At 37.5% G+C, this 25,689-nt stretch overlaps 1 protein-coding gene across 1 annotated transcript in view; it reads left to right on the top strand.

Annotated features, from left to right (window-relative positions):
- The window catches only part of ccdc186 (coiled-coil domain-containing protein 186), a 38,534-nt gene extending 15,072 nt beyond the window's left edge, over nt 1-23,462 (top strand). The window contains exons 10-16 of the mRNA XM_052103258.1: nt 577-719; nt 3,317-3,572; nt 5,249-5,438; nt 9,344-9,424; nt 11,942-12,161; nt 19,247-19,466; nt 21,494-23,462. Of these exons, the coding sequence (XP_051959218.1) occupies nt 577-719; nt 3,317-3,572; nt 5,249-5,438; nt 9,344-9,424; nt 11,942-12,161; nt 19,247-19,466; nt 21,494-21,577 (1,194 nt within the window). The 3' untranslated portion in view covers nt 21,578-23,462. The remainder of the gene's footprint in view (nt 1-576; nt 720-3,316; nt 3,573-5,248; nt 5,439-9,343; nt 9,425-11,941; nt 12,162-19,246; nt 19,467-21,493) is intronic.
- Nucleotides 23,463-25,689: the final 2,227 nt, after the last annotated feature.

A 25,689-nucleotide genomic window follows, 5' to 3' on the forward strand; every position in this document is an offset into this window, starting at 1 on the left:
TGTGCATCCAATTAACTTGTTTGAAAGATAATCACCTCATCTAAGTAATGACATTTTATTTTATAGTCTGTTTATTTTTCATGAAGTTATAAGAGAAAACACACCATATAAGCAACACCTGTTTACATGAAACATAAATGTCAGAGACAGATACTTCGGTATTACTTGCTATATTTTTGTCTGTGAGTAAAACAAATGGGCTGGTTGTGTTTTACTCTTTGAGAGCTTTTCATCAACATATGACACTATTTGATGAGTGTGATGTTTTTACTGATTACAATCATTTGTACAGCGCAAAATGTTTAATAAATTATCAAAACGTAAAACTGATTTGTTTGCAAATTTCTGAGCTCTTGTTCAGTTTTGGTCATAATGCCTACATGCATTGTAAAGTACAGCTTCTAAGCTTTCAAACAATACCTGTTTTTTGTTGGTCAAGACTGTAGTTATTAATATTTTGACAATTCTTTTTTATTTTTCTCGCGGGCCCATCTGAGCTTAAAGGGTTAAATGATTCTTAACTGATCATGGATGTGCATATTATTCTAACCCATGGGCTTTTTCTCTGGCCCTCAGGTTAAGTGTTTGGAGGACGAAAGACCACGCTGGGATGATGAACTCTGCAAATACAGGGAAATCATTAATAGACAGAAGACTGAGATCCAAAACCAGAGAGAAAAACTCACAGCCATCACTAGACTAGAGGAGCAGCATCAGAGGTCCAAAAACTTACAGCAACTTTACACTAAACCATATCTCCCACTCCCTTATTCGTTCAACTACTAGCCCATAGACCTAAATCAGGGTAGATGCCATATTTACACCTTTTGGACTTAATACTTACACCTTTCATGGACACAACTTAACGCAAAAGTACCAGGGTATCTGGGGATCCTTAAAAGTTGTTACAATGTCTTAAATTCACTTTTCAATTTTTTTCCATAAAACATCTTGAATATCTTTAGCTTAAATGTCATTTCCGAAGGTCCTTCATTTGTTTATGGAAAGACAGGAGCTTCACACTACCGAGTTAAGTGGGCTCTGAGATTAAGATGCAGTACGGCTTTTAGGGAAGTTAAATGCGATCAGAGAGCAGACTTTAACTTTGTTGTTGTCAATTGGCACTCAAGTTGTTTTTTGTCAGCAAAGCATGAGAATCAGTTTGAGAATAATTTTTATAATATACTGTCTTGCATAAAAATTCAGTAAATGAACCATTGTGTGATATATTTGCTGATTCTGATTCTGTGCTTCCATGCAGTACATTATACATTTATTCTGCATCTGAAATTGTCCGATCATTGGTCATAAAAATTGGCTGGTCATGTGCTTCCTCATATGGCAGCCCTCATGAGAGGCAACCCACCACATTTAGAATAAAACTGTTTCATAGACCACTGATATGACTGCAGTCTCTATTTCATTTAAACGATATAGTCAATGTACTTTACATTTCTTTAGGAATAAAAGATGTAAAGAGGAAAAAAACTTGGTTTACCCTTTATTTGAAAGCATAAATGAGGTTGTGTAGGACTGATTTACATTCTGAACAATATGCCATATTGACTCAAGGCTCAAAGTCATGTTTCATTTGTTTTATCTACTGGAAATTTATGGAAAGACCTATTAAGTGACATTAAGTAAGCTACACTTCCGTTCCTCACAGTCTTGTTTTTGTTCGCATTAATTAATATATGCCATCTACTCTGATTAAGGCCCATTATAGAAAACACTACACGACTCGCTCTCATTTGCATGTTTGAATGACATGTTCTGCATACCACACCGAGACTGTCAGATTGTTAGACTGTTAATTTGACTGTGGATCAGTGCTTCTGTTGAACATGAATGAGTATCAGTGAAGCAGCCTTCCCTTGAGTGATCTCTCAGTGGTTGCTAGACTCTGCTGATGCAGTAACAGCAGGTGTCTGTGAATCCACTCTAGCGTGATCACAAAAGCTCTTGCAGCGCTGACAGAATAATTCATACCTCTGTGCACATCTCATAAGGACTGCTCTGATTTCACACTGCTTCTTTCTTCCTATTGGCACATCAACGTGTCTAGGGCTCAACAAAAATGTTTTTTTTTTTTTCTGCTGGCTCTGTCGGGCCAGTAGTTCAAATATGTACTTACTCTGACTATTTTTACTGGCCCAACCACAAATATTGTCATTTTGTCATCAAGAAGAATTTTTTTTATATTTTTATTCGTATAAAGTGATGGTTCACCTAAAACATAATTTACTGCGCCTCATGTAGTTTAAACCCATATTTTTTCTTCTGTGGAACACAAAAATAGATGCAGGACTTACATTTCACATGCACTGTATGGAAAAAGATGCAATGAAAGTAAATGGTGACAGAGGCTGTCATTGTGCCTAGCATCTTGTGTGTTCCACATAAGTAAGTCATACATTTATTTTTTAACAATATTAGGATGAGTAAAAAAAAATTACAGAATTTACTTTATTTACAAAAAGTTACAACAAATCAAATGTTTTTTGTTTTTTTAATTTGGAATAATAACTGGAGCTTTTACAGCTCTATTGTAACTACATGGCATCTATACATTTACACACACACACATGTGCTGGAATATTACTGATGTTTCCCAGACTATTAAATCATTCTCGCAGTTTTGACGAAAACGTATCTATGTTAGTCAGACAGATAGCCATTTAAATCAGCTGATTTCACAAAAATTATGTTCAATACACCATTGTCCTGATAATGACATATAATGTTTTCTTCATCTGGCCTGAAAAAATTTAGTTCACCAAAAAAATTTAATTCTCTTATCATTTACTCATCCTCATGCCAGATGTATATGACTTTTCTTCTGCTGAACAAAAAAAGAGATGTTTGGAAGAATGTCGCAACTCTGTAGGTCCTTTCAATGCAAGTGAATGGTGACCAGACCTTTTGAAGCTCTAACAATCACATAGAGGCAGCATAAAAGTAATCCATAAGACTACAGTGGTTATTTTTTTTATTTTTTAACAATAAATCTCCACTTAATAAAAATAAAAGTGGAGAAAAATACCTAAATATTGGTCTGTTTCTCACCCACACCTATCATATTGCTTCTATATACATCGATTAAACCACTGGAGTCATTTTGATTACTTTTATTCTGCCATAATGTGATTTTTGGAGCTTGAAAGTTTTGGCCACCATTCACTTGCATCATATGGACATTTGTGTTCAGCAGAAGAAAGAAAATAAGAAAAGGGCAGAAATCACTTAAGGACAGGGTTCAGAATGTTCTGTTTGTGTTGTCCCTGGTGTATGACTGCTGCGTTTGTGTCTGTCTCAGGGATGTGCAGGAGATAGCGTCCTTACGGGAGGAGGTGGAGAATCTGAACTCTCAGATCACTGACCTGCAGATGGACATTGATGGCAGCAGGACGAGAGAGGCAGAGCTTCTGGGTTTCACAGAGAAACTGACCACTAAAAATGCTCAGCTACAGTCAGAGAGCAACAGCCTCCAGGCCCAGCTGGACAGACTGAACAGCAGCTCCAGAGAACTTGGCAGCAAGCTAGAGGAGACTGAGAGATCCCTCACTGAGATGGTAAGATGAGTGTATACGTTAGTGGACTAAGAGTGTTGGGGGAGCTACTTTGAAACCTTACCTTGCCAAGCGACAAGCTACTCGTTATACACTGCCTGGCCAAAATCAAAGTCGCCGTTTGGATTTAAATAAGCAGATACGTAAGAGACTATGATTGGATCATTATTGCCGTAATAAATATGTCTCAACTGGCAACAATTCTTTTAAACCTAAATGATGCAGTGTGTAGTTTCTGAGTTCTTAAACAACCATGTCTGAAGACATATCCCATGTTTATGGAAAAGATGTTACTGTGTTTCAGAAGGGGCAAATTATTGGCCTGCATCAAGCAAAGAATAAAACAAAGGAGATTGCGGAAATCACTGGAATTGGGTTAAGAACTGTCCAACGCATTATTAAAACCTGGAAGGATAGTGGTGAACAATCAGCTCTGCAGAAAAATATTTTGTTGGAAAAAATCTTGAATGATCTTGATCGGGGATCACTAAAATGCTTGAAGTCACAATGTAAAAAAAATCACAGTAGAACTCACGGCTATGTTTAATAGTGAAATTAAGAGCATTTCCACAATGCGATGAGAACTTACAAGATTGGGACTAAACAGCTGTGTGGCAACAAGAAAGCCACTTGTTATTGAGGCTAATCAGAAAAAAAATACTTCAAATTGCTAGGGAGAATTGGATTATGGAGCAATGAAAAAAGGTAATCTTGTCTGATGAGTCCAGATTTACCCAATCCCAAAGTGATGGGCGCTCCAGGGCTCCCCTTCAAATCCTGGAGCGTTTCGATGCACCTGTCATGCATAGTGCCCAATGTACAAGCCTCTGGAGGCAGCGTTATGATCTGGGGTTGCTTCAGTTGGTCAGGTCTAGGCTCAGCAATGTTATGCGGCAATAAAATAAAGTCACCTGACTACCTGAATGTACTGAATGACCAGTATATCCAATCAATGGATTTTTTCTTCCCTGACAGCACGGGCATATTCTAGGATGACAGTGCCAAGATTCATCTTTCTCAAATGGTGAGCGAGTGGTTCAGGGAGCATGAGGAATAATTTTCACACATGAATTGGCCACCACAGTGTCCTGACCTTAAACCCAAAACTACAAAAGTCTTTGGGATGTGCTGGAGAAGACTGTATGGAGTGGTTCGACTCTCCTATCAACAATACAAGATCTCGGCCAAAAGTTAATGCAACTCTGGAAAAATAATATCTGAAACAAATTCAACTAATTGAAGATCTCCAGTGGAAAATGTGTTTATAAACAGCAGCACTGAATAAAATATTTTGCCAATAAAAAATTATGTAAAATACTACACGGAGAACACTATTCAGTGATGGTATCGTGAACTGCCTTTTGATCCCTTTCATTGAAACGAACCTCCTGAACATATTTTCATTTAATTACTCAATAAAATTAATCTGACATCTCAATGTTAGCTACACAGCTTCTTGTTCAAAGCATGTTACTGGGGGAACAACTGTATTGGCAAAACAACTTAGCTGATGTTACAATACTAACAGAGTTTGCTAGTTACTCCCCAACACTTTGGAATATGTAATATCTTAATATCTAAGTATATAAAAATTACCAGTTTAATTACAGCAACTTCTTTAGACACAAGAGTGTGGCATGTTGGAGATGTCATTATATTGTTTGTGTTCATGTTTTCAGACAGACAGTTTGAAGAAAGAAGAGCAGCAGAGACGGGAGGAGGTGCAAGCGCTGCAAACAGAGAGAACGACTCTGCAGACCGAAATGTCACAGCTGAAGATTCGTGTGGAGGAACTGCGAGATGAACTGGTGACGCAGAAAAGAAAACAGGCGGCCAACATCAAAGACCTCACCAAGCAGCTCATACAGGGTCAGTGCTTATCTTTTTGACAGCAAGCACAGATCCCTACCATCCTCCAGAAGAGGCATTTTCTTGATATTTCTTGATTTAAATTTCCAGTCAAATGTTTGGAACCTACTTATTCTTGATTATTACTATTTTCCACATTTACAATAATACTGCTCAATAAAATCAAAATGCAGTAACATTAATTATGTTAATTATATGTACTGTATGTATATATACACATCGATCAGCCACAACATTAAAACCACCTGCCTAATATTGTGTAAGTCCCCCTCCTGCTGCCAAAATAGCACCAACCTGCATCTCAAAATGCTTCTCACCACAATTGTACAGAGTGGTTATCTGAGTTACCATAGACATTGTCAGTTCAAACCAGTCTAGCCATTCTCTGTTGACCTCTTTCATCGAGGCGTTGTGTGTGAAAATCCCAGGAGATCAGCAGTTACAGAAATATTCAAACCAGTCTGTCTACCATGCGATTATCCAGTCAGCCATTTGTGTGGCAGCAATGCAGTGCATAAAATCATTCAGATATGGGACGGGAGCTTCAGATATGTTCACATCAACCATCAGAATGGGAAAAATTTTGTTCTCAGTGATTTGGGGCCATGGCATGACTGTTGGTGCCAGATGGGCTGGTTTGAGTATTTCTGTAACTGCTGATCTCCTGGAATTTTCACACTCAAGAATGGTTCCAAAACAAAAAAGCATCCAGTGAGCGTCAATTCTGTGACTGATTTGAACTTACAAATAACCGCACTGTACAATTCTGGTGAGAAGAATAACATCTCAGAAGAATGCTATTCTGAGATGCGGGGTAGCACTGTTTTGGCTGCACGATAGGGACCTACAGAATAGTAGGCAGGTGGTTTTAGTGTGCGTGTGTGTGTGTGTGTATGTGTGTGTATAAAAGGCATGTAATGACAAATTTCACGGTACAATACGATATGATGCATGGCCTCATGATACAAACACCCACAAATGTTTTGCTCAAACTTGCTATACATCCATGTTAACGATTTGTTTAACTTCAGTGTTTGGTGAACAAGCATTTTGTTCAGCCTATCGCTTCCATGATAAGAGCTACAAAAACATAGGTGGAAACATGCACACCACCTCCTCTGTGTTTGACAGACACAGTACGTTTCTCTGAAGGCTGATAGGCAACAAGCTCTAATTGCGCTTCCAAACCAGGGGTAAGGTATCCATACTGTTGCAGTGTAAAGAACAAAACAGATTTTCTAACTGTATTTGTCGCTATATGTTATATACCATACAGAATTCGTTAATTCAGAACATGACTTAACATTATTTAAAAAAATAATGTTTGGCTATTAGTAATGCACACACTTGCTTTATGATGTCTGCTTGAATATATCTTAAGTTCTTTACTGTCAGTTGTTGATAAAAAAAAAAAAAGTAAGCTTCCTCTGTCATCTTTTCAATTGTTTTTCATATAAACATGTGCAAGATGAATATAGTTTTGCTGTGTTTATAGACTCCTTTAAAGAACTTAAACTGTTAAAAATGCATCTCGAGACACCTGTGTTCTGCCTTATTCATTGCACTGCATCTTGCTTTTTTTAGCACAAGAACGCATTTAGTCTAAACCAGTGTCAGAAATTAACAAGGGTTCAGGGCAATAATGCTACTGAAGGTGAAAAAGGACCCCTGAAATAAAAAAATGTGCTACTTATGATTTCCATTTCTTATTTGTAACGTCGGATACTGTATATTTATTTTTCTATTCTAGACCTAATATATACCCATCACATTAAATTATTTGATGTTCATTTAAATGTATAGGTAAATGCTTATGTTATTATTCAGATTACTATAATGTATATTAAGGAATTTATTAATTTGAAGTATTAAAAATAACACAATGACATCATATTTTCATATTTATATGGTTATAAAATATGCCCTAACAATGCCCTCATAATGGTAAAATGTGCTTCAAAATAATTCTGGGGGGCAAGTGTTGCCCCTTAGTAGAATAGGTCATTTCTGACACTAGTCTAAATAGACTCTTTTAAAACTGCTTTAGCCAATAGTTACACAAATGCTATACATATTTAAGAAAATAATATTAATAAAAACAGTCAGTATGGGATTACATGAAGAGACAATAGAAATTGAGACAGCCTAAACAGATAGAAGAACTGTGGCGATTTCTCGAAGAAGCTTGGAACATCCTATCTGCCAACAACCAAAAAAAAAAGAAATCCTTAAACACTGTCCAGGTGTACCTAGGAGCTGTTTTGAAGGCAAAGGTTGTCATACCAAACATTGATTTAGCTTTTATTTTTTATGTTTACTGGATTATGCATGATGTTAATTGATAAATGAAAACTACGTATTGCATTATTTTTGAAGAGTGCCTAAGACTATTGTACAGTACTGTATCTCTGGTGAGCTATTTAAATGGATTTGACACAGATTCCTGCTGTGAAAAGTGGCTCAAATGAAATTGAGAGCATGCATGTTTGAATAACTGTGTGTGTGTGTGTGTGTGTGTGTGTGTGTGTGTGAGAGAGAGAGAGAGAGAGAGAGAGAGAGAGAGAGAACATACTGTTTCTATGAACGCAGCCTTTTAAATGATGGCTCGAGGGCCGAATGCTTTGTGTCGATAGCGCTGCTTTAGATAAAAAGGTATTTAAGATCATCAACAACATAAATTTAGTCGTGTTTTTAAATTTTTCACTGGTTATATTTTTTCATTATTGTTTTATCATTTTTAGTATTTATATATTTTTAAAGGATTTCTTAATTTAATTGGTGAGATACAAATTTAGCAGGTGCAGCTTGGTGATGTTGCAGTGCACAACGTTTCAAGGTCAAAAAATGTAAACATTTTCAATGCAAAATGAAAGCTAGAAAAGGACATTATAAGACCATGAAACCAGGTTATATCATTCCACATTTATATCATCTTCCTCTGCTGTGTGTGCGTGCGCGTGTGTACGTCTTAACTAGAATTCGATTTGTTTTTTTAATAGGCTCACAGTGAGCAACTCCTTCCCAGAGCCCACAGGCACTGTTAGTAATTATCAAGCCATATTGACGCTGTTCGTGGGGCAGGCTTACGTTCAGTGCAGGCAGATTGAGTTTATATATCTATGCCTGCCTCTAGCTGCAAGAAAGGCTAGGTTAGGGCACAAGACTTTCATAGCATCTCTCCTTTGAGAGGAGAGAGAATGTGGGGAGGGCAAGGGCAACAAACGTGTGCCATGGGACTCTCTTTAGTGTCGAAGGCGGCATACAGTACGTGAAGGTATTTTTAATCTAATCTATTTTTTCCTCCTTCCACTTGGGTCCCTGTGATCTTCAACATCCTTCTCAAGGTCCACATATCAGAGCTGATGTGTGTCATTTTTCAGTGTTAAAATACCTTCTCTTATCCCAGTTTATGCAGAGACAACAATAAGTAAGCTACTGGTAGGTTGATTCTCCTGAAAAGTGTAAACAATGGCTCTGTGTTGCTTTCAAAACATTACTCTGATTGTATCCCGACCAGCCCGGCACAGTCACATTGGCTCAACTAATGGCATGAGTTTGGGGCAGAACTGTCTGTTTGTCCGAATAATGAAAGGGGGAGAGTGTTAGGAATTCAAGTTTAAAAACAACCATTATTTTTGCAATTCTGTTTGGTGATGCTAGTGGCACAGATATAACTCCATTCATCTATAAATGTAAACCCTCTTCAATCTGAGGATTTGGCTGACAGTACATATGTGCCTGGTGGGTGGGAGTTTTATGGCAGGCCATAAGCCTCCCAGCAGGAGCAGCTTGGAATGAGGCAATGATCAGGACAGTCATCGGCCCATTTCTTAAACTTGGTATCTATCCCTGCAAGTTGTGTGTGAGGGAGAGAGCTTATTGTGTGTTTCTGTGCCCTTGTATAGCTCGTAAGAAGCTGGAGCAGGTGGAAAATGGAGGATGTGATCGAGAGGGCAGCAGTATGGGCAGCCGCTCTAGTTCATCAGGTACATCTATTTAACATTTCATTAGAAATGCTGAAAGCCACACACTCTCTTATTTTTTTTATCTTTCTGTCCCTATATGCTCTATTTTGGTAATGCTTTACATGAGAGTTTTTTTTATTTTTGGCACCATTCAAAGTCAATTCTAGAGACTGTTGTGCATTAAAATCCCAGGAGATCAGCAGTTACAGAAATATTCAAACCAGCCCGTCTGGCACAAACCATGCGATTTATCCAATCAGCCAATTGTGTGGCAGCAGTGCAGTGCATAAAATCATTCAGATACGGGTCAGAACCTTCAGTTAATGTTCACATCAGCCATCAGAATGGGGGGAGAAAATCTTGATCTCAGTAATTTGGAGCATGGCATGAATGTTGATCCCAGATAACTGCTGATCTCCTGGGATTTTCACACACAACTGTCTCTAGAGTGTAAAGAGAATTGTGCGAAGAAGTAAAAACAGTCAAGATATACATAATATACTGTATTGACAGTAAATTATATCTGAATTGAAATAAATACTTATATTTACACAGTATGTGTGCAGTTTTACTGAAAATAGATTAAGGTGCGCTGAGTGACTCCAGACAGGTCTCCTAAGCAGCCAAATTGGCCCGGTTCCGAGATAGGATAGAGTCATATGGGGTAATCTCCTCATGGTCACGATTAGGGGTTCTTGCTCTCAATGGGGTACATGGTAAGTCGTGCGCGGATTGAGGAGAGTAGCATGAGCCTCCCGTGCTGTTAGTCTCCACGGTGTCATGCACAGCGAGCCACATGATAAGATGCGTGGATTGGCTGTCTCAGAAGCGGAGGCAACTGAGACTTATCCTCCACCACCCGGATTGAGGTGAGTAACCGCACCACCACGAGGACCTACTAAGTAGTGTGAATTGGGCATTCCAAATTGGGAGAAAAGGGGATAAAAATAAATAAATAAAAGACAATTAATTTCAATAAATGTGTGTGTGTGTGTGTATATATATATATATATATTAGGGCAGTTTATTTAACAAAATAACGCGTAAAAAAAATTAACGCAATTAATTGCATGCCCACGGACCATAATAAGGAAGATTCCCGAGAAATTCAAGCTTGTAGTACCACCTGTTTACTCCAGAGGGCAGTAAGTGAAATTTCAGCTGTATGAGCAATGTGCAGTTTATACAGTGAAGAAAACACTTCAGTAGGCAGAACAATGTGGCCATGACATTTTTTTTATGTTGTGTGCGTCGCTGTACTGAAACCCCTGTACTTTAGTGAGTGCCCAGAAGAACACAACCTGCGTTACATTCTTGCATTCAAAACACTTGGAGCGCAAATGCAATCTAAGGGATCTCAAGATGTGTTTAAAGATTGAGTATTAAACTATATTTAACTTGACACAGTGGCCTAAACATTTTATGTTTATGACGCAACACACCCGAGACGTCTGACGTCTAGGTGTAAATTGACGGGCCCTTAAACAAGCCCTCATAATAAATCTCCAACAGATTGACAAATTCACTTGTGAAATGGATTGCTGTGAACTGTGTGCCAATGATTGACTTATGATCAATAATATGGTAGTAAACAATACATTGTATTCTAAAGCCGCATTTGTATGGCCTTATCAATGATTAGCTCTTCTGCTACAGGAATGTAATGCATTTTAATTATCTGAATATTTATATATATATATATATATATATATATATATATATATATATATATATGTATGTATAAATATATATATATATTCAAAATACACTTTTATATAAATTGATCAACTACAATAATCTGACAAATTAAGAAAATATGAGATTGTGTCAGGCTTTTCAAACATTTGCTGCCATCTGGTGAAAACAAATACACGACATGGCATGAAATAACACTAATAAGCCAGTTTGGGGGCTATAGTGATCCATTGATTTAGATTGGCCTATTTTCTGCAATCCAATGTTGAAACAAACTTAGTTTCGAGATATATTTACAATTTATGAATTTGGATATATATACATAATCAAAGACTATTATTTGTCAAAGTTTAGCATTTTTTTAAACCACTTGTTATGAGGTTTCAGTTTTTGCAATAATGCTACATTATGCTTATTATTTTTGTATTATTATTTAGTCAATTTATTTTGACACCAAACATCAAAATTCAGTAACTCAATAGAGTAAATGAATAAAAATGTAAATTAAACAAACTGCAACAAACTGATATGAACAGCGATAATACAATTTGTGTACAAACAGAAGATTTTGCAATGGGAAACTTGCAGTTTTTCAAATCAGAGACGTGAACAGCAATAATGTGTTCACGTCACTTCATGAGTGTCACTTTTTTCTTTGCAACCATTTAGACTTTTTTTTTTTTTTTTTGCTTATTGATTTTCATTTATAATCCTAGTGATGTAAGGTTCTTGAGACTTTCTGCAATGATGGTGATGATCGTCTGATCGTAGTTGCTCACATCATCCTTTTAGTGTGACTGTCACTTGCACAATGGTTTAAAAATCTGTCTCTCGTACTCTCAGGCTCTCTAAATGCACGGGGCAGCAGTATGGATGATCGATCTCCAGAGAATAAGTCTGGTTCGTCGGTTCTGGTGGTGGACAGCTTCCCTGAGGTGGACAAGGCTGTGCTGGTAGAACGTATTGTACGGCTGCAGAAAGCTCACGCACGCAAGAACGAGAAGATTGAGTTCATGGAAGACCACATCAAACAGTTGGTGGAGGAGATCAGGAAAAAGACCAAGTGAGTGAAAGAAAAAGAAAAGGTGAAGGAGGAATATGATGGAGAAAACACCTTTGCGCCACCAAAAACACCACCAAACAGCTTAATTTAACATTTACAGATGAGCTTAGAGCTGCATGAGTGATTTTGACATTCTGTGCATGTACTAAGTTGTGATCCAGGACACCAAATAGAACTAATTCTTTAAAAACTAATAATAATAAAGACAGAGTGGCTCTGAGCTCTTGGTCTGGAGAATTTTTCATAGTTGTCTCTTCTCTCTAACCGACTTTCTCAGCAACAGCATCTATGTCTGCTTGAATTTTTATTCCTTTTCTTTATTTGACATGGGCTTCCTGACCAAAGCTTGTATCTTGGATGTCTGAGTTTCATCAGATAAAGGTATCTGGGGGACATTTATCTTTTTCTTTCACACACAAACACGCATGCTAACCAATGCTTCTGACAGCGAGGTCTTGGCAGTGATATTTATAGCTGTCTGTTCTTGCGGGATTGATGCGTCACCAAGATTGCTAATGATGCCTGATCCATATTCATACTCTCCTTCATACATGCAAAATCAGGCTGCTGGTAAACATTTCCATCACCAAAATTTTTTATAAAAATAAGCATATTTTTGGGTGGGTTTGAGAGACAAATTAAATGGTCTCAGTGAAAGAGAGCGTTTTTTTCAGTCACAATCAGTCTTTGAATGAGATAATAATTTAACGTGCCGCATAAGTCTGTGAATTGCATTGCAGCCACCAATCTGGACAGAAATGCTACGCCTGTCCCTATCCCATGACACTTGAGTAATGATAGGCCTTGAATCAGTCCACCTGCACTGACCTACAGTAATTAGTTATAATCAAAGACACATCCCATTGAGGCCAGGCTTAATTTAGCAGTCTTAGCAGATCTTTAGGTGTTACTTGCAGCTGAGCTGCTTCCGCAAGTCCAAATCTGTCAAGCAGTGGAATGTTTCAAAGCATTTATCGACTGTGGTGCTATCCGAGTGATTGTTTGTTTGTCACACGTCATTGATGTGCCAAGGTTAGTTCAGCCCAGTTTATCATTCAAGGCTCAGTCGAAATTGATTGCAGCATAAAACTGAGGTTGGTTTAATTGCGTTGCCTTGATTTAGTAGCATTTCCTTTATTAATGCATCTAGCTGAGTTTTCCATATCTCTAAAGAGATGAATGATTTTTTTCCCTGGGTTTCTCATCCCGGGCAGTTAAGAGAAAACGATGCTACTGAAGGTGAATACCAAGTGTCAATGGATTTTTATTTGATTAATATTTATTGGATTGTTGTGGTGCATAAATACTAATATATTGAATGGTGCTTGCTAAATTTATACAAATGCCTAACCCTTAATTATACTTCCCACTCTGTTTGTGCTATGGACATTCATGTTGAGGAGAGGTGTGCTGTTACTTTCCTAAGCAGACATACAGAGTCTTTTTTTCTTGAGGAGGGTTTGGGATTATAAGGAATTTAATGATTACGATTTCTCTTTATGAGTTAATGGAATCAGAGATCATACAATTCCAGTATTTTTTTTAGAGCTGGTTCTCTGTTCCCATCCCTACCCCTGAGGATACCAGCAATCTAGGCACCAGAATATCATAGAGACATAAGGAATCATGGAAAAAGTTCAGGACAGCTACAAAATATTGTGGCACAGGCATGCACCACTTACAATTTTCTTCAGAAAATTTTTGTGGCGCTTTTCTTTAGATAAGGTATCTTGTTTATACTCCTGTGACCCGAGTGTGACTGCTGTTTGCATCTTTCATTTCCCTTTTTGATTTGTAACTAGTGGCATCTAATAAACAAGCAAAAAAATAAATAAATTCTAGAGCAAATAGTTTTCTTAAAAATTTATGTCCACAAATGTGGACAGCAGGACTATGTTGTGAAATGTTATATTATACCAAGCTATAGAAAGTCAGTTTTTTTTTACAGACATTGAATCAGAATTAATTATGCAACTTTCTGATGCAAAGTAATTGCCAGCATCATCCAATCACTGCCACCCATGTTAAAATAAAGTTATACATTATACATTCTGAATCTATATTCTGATTACCATTGTCCTATGTCTGCCAAACATGTTGAATGGTCCAAATTTCATCTGCAGCCTGAAACTGAACTTTTGATAGGAAGTTTGGATTGAGTGCACTTGGCTGCATAGAAAGCTTTAGGATGCTTCCTTGCTCCCTATTTAGTGAATGACTTGACCTCCAAAATACAACATCCACGCATGTGGATGCTGGGGCGCACAAGATAATAGATTTTATTGTATGATATGCTATCTGGGTGGGAACGATCGGTGCGGTATGGGTATATTTTGACCCACATATCACTCTTGGTCAACACTTTTGCACCATGAATAAAACTAAAATGCTATCTAGATTTCTCTTTGATATGAGCTGATTCGAAGTTTAAACCCTCTCATTGTTATTCATGCCTCTGTTTTAGTGATGCTAGAAATCCACAATCCTCATAAAATAAACATTAGGTTCACATTTGTCTTGTGAATTGTTTTAAAAAGACTGAATTTAAGGACTGACGTGCACAAACACATTGATTGTCGTCAATCACACTGCCACTGAGTGTCAGAACCCGGCTCTCTTTATTTGTGCACATGTTTTTCTGGGCTGTCCTGCTGTTATTGCCATCTTGTACTGTCTATCTTTTGCTCTCTCAGCTGTTCTTGATATTATAAGTGAGAGTGAGGCCATGCCAACTCGCTCAAGCTTAAACTGGGATCAGTTTAAAACAAGTTGGCCTTCTAATCAAAATCATTGCTGGAGTTGCAGCCATAGACATGATTTTGAAATACTACCAAAATTGTTTGATCAAATCAAAAGTCACAAAGGCAGTGGAGTGGATTACTACCAAATAGTTTAGGAAATGTATTTCTACTACACTTCGCCTTTTGGTTTTCACTAGAAAACCTCTCTGTATGCATGCTAAATTTAGAGGCAACCTTTTAATTTCTTTTTGTTTTGTTTTGTTAAATACTATCGTTATGGAGCTGGGGTCCACTTGGACCCCAAATTAGTGAAAGGTAAGTTGTTTGTTTTTCTTTTTCTTTCTTTCGTGTGTGTTTCATATGTGTACTTACAGTTGAAGTTAGACGTTTACATGCACTTAGATTGACACAGATTTAATATTAGCAAACTATAGTTTTGGCAAGTCGTTTAGGACAGCTACTTTGTGCATGACACAAGTAATTTTTCCAACAATTGTTTACAGACAGATTGTTTCACTTTTAATTGACTAATTGAATCAGAAGTTTACATACAGTTGTGGCCAAAAATATTGGCACCCTTGATAAATATGATCAAAGAAGGCTGTGAAAAAAAAAAAATCTGCATCGTTTATCCTTTTGATATTTTTTCGAACCTCTTAATTGAAAAAAAAAAAAAACAAATTGAAAGAGGGGAAATATTTCATTATTAAATAAATATTTTTCTCCAAAAACATTGCCCACAATTGCTGGCACCCCTAGAAATTATCATGAGTAAAATATATCTGAAGTGTATTCCAATTCATAATTTACATTTTTTAGTGCAACTGAGTGACAAGGAACATGAAATTGTTCAGCCATGAATTCCTGTTTCAAAGGGGTATAAATATGAGGTAACACACAGGCCAAATTCACTTAATCATCAATCACAGTGGGTTAGACTAAAGAATATAGTTCTGATGTGAGGCAATAGGTTGTTGAGCTTCACAAAATTGGAAGTGGCTAAAAGAAAATTGCCAAAGCATTGAAAATACTCATTTCCACCATCAGGGCAATAATTAACAATCAACTGGAGATGTTAAGAATTGGCCTGGAAAAGTACGTGCGTCTATATTGTCTTCATGCACAGTGAGGAGGATGGTTCAAGTGGCAAAAAATTATCCAAGTATCACAGCTGGAGAATTGCTGAACTTAGTTGGGTCTTGGGGTCAGAAAGTCTCATAAAAAATATCAGACATCACCTACATCACCACAAGTTGTATGGGAGGGTTTCAAGAAAAAAAGCCACTGCTCTCATCCAACAAACTCAAGCATCTTCAGTGTGACAGACACTACTGGAACTTCAAATGGGACTGGGTTCTAGGGTCAGATGAAACAAAAACAAAAAAAAGCTTTTTGGCCGCAAATACCAGAGATGGGTTTGGTGCACACAGAGATGAAGTACCAAATGCCCACGGTTAAATGTGGTGCTGGATCTTTAATGTTGTGGGGCTGTTTTTCAGGGCATCAGGTCCTGGGCATCTTGTCTGGATACATGGCGTCACAGACTCTATCAAATAGCAAAAGATAGAAAATCTAAACCTGGCTGCCTCTGGCAGAAAGCTTACAATGGGCCCTGGTTGGATCTTCCAGCAGGACAATGATCCAAAACAAACATCAAAATCAACACAAAAATGGTTCACTGACCACAAAATCAAGGTTCTGCCATGGCCATACCAGTTACCTGACCTGAACCCCATAGAAAACCTGTGGGGTGAACTAAAGAGGGGAGTCCACCAACATGATCCTCTGAATTGGAAGGATCTGGAGAGATTCTGTATGGAGGAATGGTCTCAGATCCCTTGCCAGGTGTTCTCCAACCTCATTAGACATTATTAGAGAAGACTCTGAGCTGAAATCTTGGCAACGGGAGGTTACAAATAGTATTTACTAAAAGGGTGCCAATAATTATTGCTAATACTTTTTGGAGGGAAATATGTATTTAATAGTTAGATATTTCCTCTATTTTAATTGTTTTACTTCAATCAAAGGTTTGATTTTTTTTTTTTTTTTTTGTGCTATTTTTTTTATTTATTTATTTTTTTTTAATGAAAGTTGAAAAGGATAAACAATGCATATTTTTTTCACAGACTTCTTTGCTCATATTTACCATGGGTGCCAATATTTTTGGCCACATCGTAACACTCAGGAAGGAGATGCATTCTGTCCTAGAGATTAACGTAGTTTGGTGCAAAAAGTGCAAATCAATCCCAGAACAACAGCAAATGACCTTGTGAACATGCTGAAGTAAAGAAGGATCTATATCCACAGTAAAACGAGTCCTATATCGACATAACCTGAAAGGCTGCTCAGCAAGGAAGAAGCCAGTGCTCCAAAATAGACATAAAAAGCCAGACTACAGTTTGCAAGTGCACATGGGGACAAAGATCTAACTCTTTGGATAAATGTCCTCTGGTCTCATGAAACAAAAATTGAACTGTTTGGCCATAATGATCATTGTTATGTTTGGAGGAAAAAGGGTGAGGCTTGCAAGTCGAAGAACACCATCCCAACCATGAAGCATGGGGGAGGCAGCATCATGTTGTGTGGGTGCTTTGCTGCAGGAGGGACTGGTGCACTTCACAAAATAAATGGTGTCACAAGGAAGGAAAATGATGTGGATATATTGAAGCAACATCTCAAGACATCAGCCAGGAATTTAAAACTCTGTCACAAATGGGTCTTCCAAATGGACAATGACACCAAGCATACTTCCACAGTTGTGGCAAAATGGATTAAGGACAACAAAGTAAAGGTATTGGAGAGGCCATCATAAAGACCTGCCCTCAATCCAATAGATAATTTGTGGGCAGAACTGAAAAAGCATGTGCGAGCAAGGATGCCTACAAACTTGACTCAAGTTACACCAGTTCTGTCTGGAGGAATGGGCAAAAATTCCAGCAACTTATTGTGAGAAGCTTGTGGAAGGCTACCCAAAACGTTTTGAACCAAGTTAAACAATTTAAAGGCAATGCTACCAAATATTAAGAAAGTGTATTTAAACGTCTGACTTCAACTGTATGTGTGCTTGTTCTTTTCGTAGTATCAGAACATCATAGACATAGAATGTTAACAAAGAACATGTGAATAGTCTCTTGAATTCTCCCTGTCACTCTGATAAAAGCTAGTTTGAGACATACTAAGTTATCAGGATTGAACATAGTCCCAGCTTTAAAAGTTTATGTTTGATAGATACCCTGGTTTGTTCTTTAAAACATTCAGTGTAATGAGAGTGATTTCAAAAATCCCGTATGTAATGTTTTTTTTCCTCTTAGACGGGGACCTCACGTCCTCTAATGTCTTTGTCTCGAGCAGTGGTCTGAAGAAACCATTAGAATCTAATTCTGCCTTTATTTGGACCATGCGTCACTGCAGAGCAAATAGATTTCAAATAGCGCTGGCTGATGAGAGAACTATATTCCAAAGACTGAAAGATAAAAGCCTCATCCCTACTTCATCTTTTATAGACAACCGCAGTTTCTTTTTTTGCACATTAAATGGACAACAATAGTGGCGGAGATGATAATTACTTAAATTTGATAATTATTTCATATTTCATACTTGCCACTGTGGTTCAAATTGAAGCACTTAAAGCTGAATTACTTTTTATAACTAGAGTTTTTTTTAAGGTGTATTTCAAACTGACTTGATCTTATTAAAAATCTAGGTATGAAGTCTGTTCGGACAGATTTCTCATTTTCTCTTTCTCTTCTGGCTTTCGGCACAAAATAGAAGATAGACAAGATTAAATTGATCATTTGTGTGCTTTTGTTCATGAAAATCCTTTAACCAAAAAAACTTTAGAGCAAAATCTTAAAGCTTGTTCTGTATCTACAGATAGATAAACATTATATTTACTTACTGATCGAAAAGATGGATATAATTATTTCAAGAGACATTTCTGCAAAAGTAATAATGGAGTGAAGAGCTTTTTCAGTGAAATGAGTGTCATATTAAATTAAACCTATAAGACAAATTGGCTGAGATTAAGCCATATGAAGACATCTAACCTGTTTGAATGTGAAGCACATTTATCATCCAGAGTGATAGAGAGAGAACAAGAGAGACACGCTGATGAGGTGTATATGGGTCCTAGAGGCTGCTGTCCTTCTCTTCTCTGTCTACAGGTTCATTAGTAATGTAACCTTGTGCCTTTTTCCACCGAGAATAACTGTGTGACATCAGCCATTACAGATCCAGGGTTCATTGGCACTTAAAATGGCTGTGTGTGTGCACGTACACATTTGAGAGTGCATGCTGTAATTTAAACAGGCCGTTGAGATAATGCTGTCTACGTGTCTCCTGCAGAATCATCCAGAGTTTTGTGCTCCGAGAAGAGACTGGAGCTCTGTCTTCTGAAGCCTCTGACATTAACAAAGCCCATCTTAGCAGGAGGGGGGGCATTATGGCTTCACTTTACACCTCCCACCCCACCGACAGCGGCCTTTCCCTAGACTTATCGCTGGAAATCAACCGCAAACTTCAGGCTGTGCTGGAGGACACCCTGCTCAAGAACATCACGCTAAAGGTATGTATGAGTCAACGTCCACCACAAAAATGGAAACCCGAGCCCCTCAAGGGGATAGTTCAGCCAGAAATGAAAGTTCTGTCATCGTTTGTTCACCCTCAAATTGTTCCTAACTCGTATGACTTTCTTCTGTGGAAAACAAAAGGAAATGGTAGGCAAAATTTTAGCCTCAGTCAGCATTTACTTTCATTGCATCTTTTTTTCATACAATGAAAGTGAGTGGTGACTGAGATTAACATACTATATAACATCTTCTGTTGTCACACGGTTGCTACTTCAAAAAGACATTTCATTTTAGTGTTTATCAGCCTTTTGTAGACCGTGGTAGATTTTGAAGAAATATCTAACAAAAAAACAACCCATGAATAATTTTATCTCACATCTGCTCCTCAAAATAGCCCACCTAGGTATGAAAACCACGAACCTGCAACATTGTTTCTACTGTAGTTCGTGTACAGCGCTCTGCGCATTTATCAAGCATTTACAAGTGTGAGAACGAGCTTCTCTCCTGAACACGCCAAGGAGACTGCGGTTGTCAAGATTTATAGTGAATAAGTGCTTACATTTTGGTCTGTTTCTCACCCAAAGCAAACGTAAGAAGACATTGATTAAACCTAACTACAGATTTCCCAACTTGATCCGATTCACAAGTTTTTGATATCGATTCATATTGGTACATTTCTGTTACAATGTCCATTTTGCTAAGAAATTCTCTCTCAGCTAATGCTCTTAATTATGAAGGAACTGTCTGGGCAACGCTTCTTAGTACATTTAGAAATGATAGATTTTCAGAAATATACATTTTACCAATTATGTTTTTTCATTAGTTTTTCATCAAATTGGTAACATCGGCACTGTCTCTTTAAGACTAGCGGCATCAGCCAGTAAGTGCATCTAACGAGAGAATCAACAACTGACTGAAAGGGTATTAAAAGAGACATAATTCAGTGACATATGGGTCTGTGGATCTCGTCTTTTTGGATGTGTTAAAACAAACTTTTACTCTCAACATGCATTGAAAGGACCTCTGTGCTAATAACTTCTTCTCCACTATACTACTCAATCATTGGTGAGTGAAATCTGAACATAGACTAGCAAGTGGTTAATCATAGACCTTTTTAATTGCACAGCGTGAGATTTGGTTGCATATGTGAGTAATTTACTTATAGAGGGTTGTCACATAGAGTGAAAGAACGATCTTTGGATTTAAGAATCAATATCGCCCAGCCCTACTTTTTTGCTGCCTTTGTCTTTTTTGTAGCTTAAATGTTTTGGACACCATTGACAAAACTAATCATACATCCTTCAAAATATCTTCATTTGTGTTCTGCAGAAGAAAGTCATTAGAGTTTGAGACTGCATGAGGATAAATACATTATGAGAGAATAATAATTTTTGGGTGAACTATCCCTTTAAGGCTTAGACAGCAAAAACATTTTTATTGATTTTTTGCAATCAAAACAGTATGACCATATATTGCCAAACTGGGTGTTGATTTGTTGTTGAAAGTGTTGAGGTAGATCCACAATGGTATCCATTGTAAATATAATTGAAAGTAAGCATTTGCATAACCAGGATTCTGTTTGATAGCTATCGGAAGAAAATAAAATTTGGTTGTGATGGATGACCATGATATGTGTGCAGATTCCAATTCTGGCAATGACCGGCGCTCGGTTAGAGAGCTGCATCCAGCAAGGACAGAAGCTTTCCTCTATGAGGGAGCACATCAATGGGGAAATCAGATAAATTAATAAAGAATGTTTTCAGGACAGGACACAAGGGGGAAGACAGATTTGTATTCAAAGGACAATGGTCGGATTAGTGTCTTGGCATGAGATGAGCAGGAAATCAGACCGTTTCAAAGCAAATCAGCCTGAAATTGACTGATTATCCTAGCTTACAGGCTGGTTCTCTCAGATGTACCTCTTTTAGAGTCCGCACTCTCTCTGTATCTGAATAAACTCAATGGAAGTGTAGATAAGGCCATTTTGTCCTCACAGCAGTGTAATTTGTTTATCTTTGCACAGGAGAATCTCCAGACACTGGGTTCAGAGATCGAACGACTAATCAAACAGCAACGAGTTCCAGATGATACAACCAGGAGGAAGTGATGTCATTTGAAGAGTATTGGCGTAAATAACACGTGCTGAGGCATTGAGTCTGTTCTGATGTCACTGAAGGAACCACCTTTTGAACTGGACTAAACTGAGCCAGACATACAAAAACATACACAGAACTTGTATGAAAAATGAATAGAATGGAAAGAGATTACCAAGAGTCTTTCTTGCAACTCTTAAAATATGCCCAATGTCCAGCCGCTGGCGTTTGCCCCTCTCTCTTCAGTACTGGTTTCTCCTTCACTTCCACTCTAGGAACTCAAGTTCAATTTCACAGCCTACTTTTAGTATATGAAGTTGGGTAGATGAATAAAGATAAAGGTGACCCCACACTCCATTTAAAGAACAAAATGTGTCTGACTAATGGAGTCCCGCCATAGTGAGCGGATTATGCAGCTCTTCAGAAGCTTTCGATGACAAATGCAGCTTTTCTTCAATTCACTACAGCGCAGGTTAATGGCCATTGCTTTCTGCTCTCCCTCATCCAAATGTGCCAGTTAATTAATGTAATGAGTATTATGTAATGAGAAGGATCCTAGTGTGTAATCCCACATTCTCTGACCCAAGAGTGTGGGCACCAATCCTCGTTTGCACTGCTGCTAGGTTACCGCTACACCCGGATAATGCTATCTTTACACTGTCCTTGCAAAGCACTTAAGCAAGAGGAGGCCATGCCTAAAAATACAACTCCTGCTCTGTCACATATATGGTGTCTTTTTTTTATTATAAAATGTCTTCTATCTAGATTAAGTTGCAAGTGAATGTTATTGTTAGTTGTTCCCCCATCCTCCTGTGCTTTTTCCCTTTCTACCTCGGCTTATTTGTTTTCATTTGTTTTAATGTTTTGTTTGCGTATTAAGTTTTTTTGCTGCTTTTGAAAGGGCTGTTGCTCATTTACTTGCTTCCCAAAAGAGATGTGTAACAACCCAGTGAAATGAAAAAGATGTAAATGCAAAGGGCAAAAGTGCAATTTTAACATCCCCACCACTGTGTTTGTCTGTAAAAATCACTGAGCTGTATTTACCTCGACCAGGGTCCCTTTGAGTCCAGCAAATATTCCCTTGGAACATCCAATTTTGTGGTGATGTAACCATATGGTACACAAAATCGTGCAGAGCTGAATCCATTCCAACCAATGAATTGTGACTGCCTGAGGCATCACTGGCCTGGTTATCCCTCCATTCCTCTCTACAGGGGTTCCTTGATGAAGGATCACCTCATTGGATGCTGCTGATGGATTTTTTCATGCTCACCTTAGACTTTAACAAGCTTGTGGAGGGTAGCAGTGGGAATGATTGGCATATCTCATACCATTTTATTGGCATTCTGGGTTGTCTGTGTTTCTCCCCCCTTGAGCTACTATTATAAGTAAAATCATGCCCCCATACACTGTGATAAAGGGTTTATAGTAACTTGACATGCTGCAACATTAGGTTATATCAGCTGTTCCAATGCTTGGAGTCTGTGCTGTAGCTCTCAGCACTCCCAAATGCAGTGCAGAAATTCCAGAATGATGGATAATGGAAATTATGCAATATTTGCAGAAAAAATAGGCATTTTACATAGAGCGCTACTATTAAAATGAAGAACATTCTCTATTCTGTCAATAATTTATCAAAGTACTTTACATTTATAATGTATTTGTCATAAAGAACTATGTTAGTATGTATGATTGGGAATGATGAATTGAAGAAGAAAAAAAGATAATGTTGATGTTTCTGGTCTGTCATCTGTGCTCTGCTTGATTGTATAGTGAGTGAAACTGTGATTATAAATTTGTATATATATTGTACAATGGTCTAATGTTTTTAAACTTATGAATCTGGATTCTTCTGTATATACTGTATTGCGATCAAAGGGGATTAAAACAAAAAAATCAATGAAGTAATTTTGTTTATTTGTTTTGTTTTTTTTGGGGGTCTGTAGACATATATGCAAAACAGGAAATATAAAAATATTCTATATAATTTTACATTTATGTCTATAAAAGTGACATTAATGATCTGTGTTACATTATAGAAGGTAATGATATTTATTAATGAAAATTATTATAATACGACAGGGGCAATCTAGACTTTCTATATTATACTGGGTTGGAGTGTTTCTGGGTCTAAAAAGATTGGAAAGGGGTTTAACATGATTAAATATAGACAATTGAATTTTCTCTAGACGATCTATGCCTGGGACTTGTCAGTGGTCACTCACTGATTGTGCATCCACAACCCACGTGTCCTGCCACTTGATTGTGCCTGAAGTAATATTACATAACATTAGCAGATGATGTCCAAAACCAACACATCTCTATGTACTTTACCCTGCCTTATTGATCCTCTTTCAGCCAAATTGAAAACACAGAGAAACAGCACAATGCATCAACAACACGGAATTCTGTGTTTGGGATAGTTTTCTAATGGAAATTCAACCTAAATGTTAGCTCTCCGAATTTTAGTAGACTGGTAGTGGTTTATATGTAACTCGTAAGCTATTTCATTTATATGCCATTTCTATAACTGCACATTGCATTCACCCCAAGCAACTGATGTTTTCAGGCAAGTGGCCGCAGGACCACTAGAAACTCACTTTTGAAAAGTATTCTAGGTGGTGCATTTCCTGTTAGTTTCGGCCTGCACTAATAATAGACATATTTACACAAATGGCTGAATGTGTTTATGAAACAAATGCTCTGTCCACATAGGAAATGCACAGATGTTTTTTTTTTTTTCTCATCTGAACAATCCCTGTTCGCATACAGGAACATTGTTTTGCAAGGAATGTAATGTTCAGCACACAAGGTTCCATACTTAAATCCTGAAAGAATTCAATTAAAATGTTCTTAGTGATTCCTAATCTTTCAAAAGTGCTAATCACATTCAAATTTTATATTTTATTCTGCAACATCTGTCTCTCTTTTTCTCTCTGTTTTTTATATTGCACTTTTACCCTGTACTTTAAGTTAATCTCACCTGTATGGCATTTCAGAGTTTGCTGAAAGTATTGAGAGATAAACTTCAATCACTGCCTATTTTTAGCACTTCAAGATAACGTGCTTCAACACTCATATCAACCTTGTGCACCCCCAGGGAATTCATAAGCCTCAGTCTGGTTGGTACTTCTGACTAACTGGGAGGTCTTGGCTTGAGTAAAAGGAATGTTTGTGAGATATTTTGCCCATATGTGCAAATATGTTTCTTAGTATAATCAGTTTGAATTTGTTTTATTTATTTTTAGAAAATAGTATGTTTGCACTGTTTAAGAATTTATAATAATATCACACGAGTTAATATTGCATAAATCCATGAATTATTAAATCACAAAGGGAAAATCTTAATATCTTTTCACTTCAGAATATAATCATTCCCATCTGTTTATTTTCTAAAACAATTATGTATTTTATTTATTATATTTATATACAGTGGGTACGGAACGTATTCAAACCCCCTTAAATTTTTCACTCTTTGTTATATTGCAGCCATTTGCTAAAATCATTTAAGTTCATTTTTTTCCCCTCATTATTGTACACACAGCACCCCATATTGACAGAAAAACACAGAATTGTTGACATTTTTGCACATTTATTAAAAAAGAAAAACTGAAATATCACATGGTCCTAAGTATTCAGACCCTTTGTTCAGTATTTAGTAGAAGCACCCTTTTGATCTAATACAGCCATGAGTCTTTTTGGGAAAGATGCAACAAGTTTTTCAGGTCTCTCCAGAGATGCTCAATTGGGTTTAAGTCAGGGCTCTGGCTGGGCCATTCAAGAACAGTCACGGAGTTGTTGTGAAGCCACTCCTTCGTTATTTTAGCGGTGTGCTTAGGGTCATTGTCTTGTTGGAAGGTGAACCTTCGGCCCAGTCTGAGGTCCAGAGCACTCTATAGAAGGTTTTCTTCCAGGATATCCCTGTACTTGGCCGCATTCATCTTTCGTCCTGTCCCTGCAGCTGAAAAACACCTCCACAGCATGATGCTGCCACCACCATGCTTCACTGTTGAGACTGTATTGGACAGGTGATGAGCAGTGCCTGGTTTTCTCCACACATACCGCTTAGAATTAAGGCCAAAAAGTTCTATCTTGGTCTCATCAGACCAGAGAATCTTACTTATCA

This window comes from Xyrauchen texanus, chromosome 33 (genome assembly GCF_025860055.1).
Source record: "Xyrauchen texanus isolate HMW12.3.18 chromosome 33, RBS_HiC_50CHRs, whole genome shotgun sequence".
Taxonomy (NCBI): domain Eukaryota; kingdom Metazoa; phylum Chordata; class Actinopteri; order Cypriniformes; family Catostomidae; genus Xyrauchen; species Xyrauchen texanus.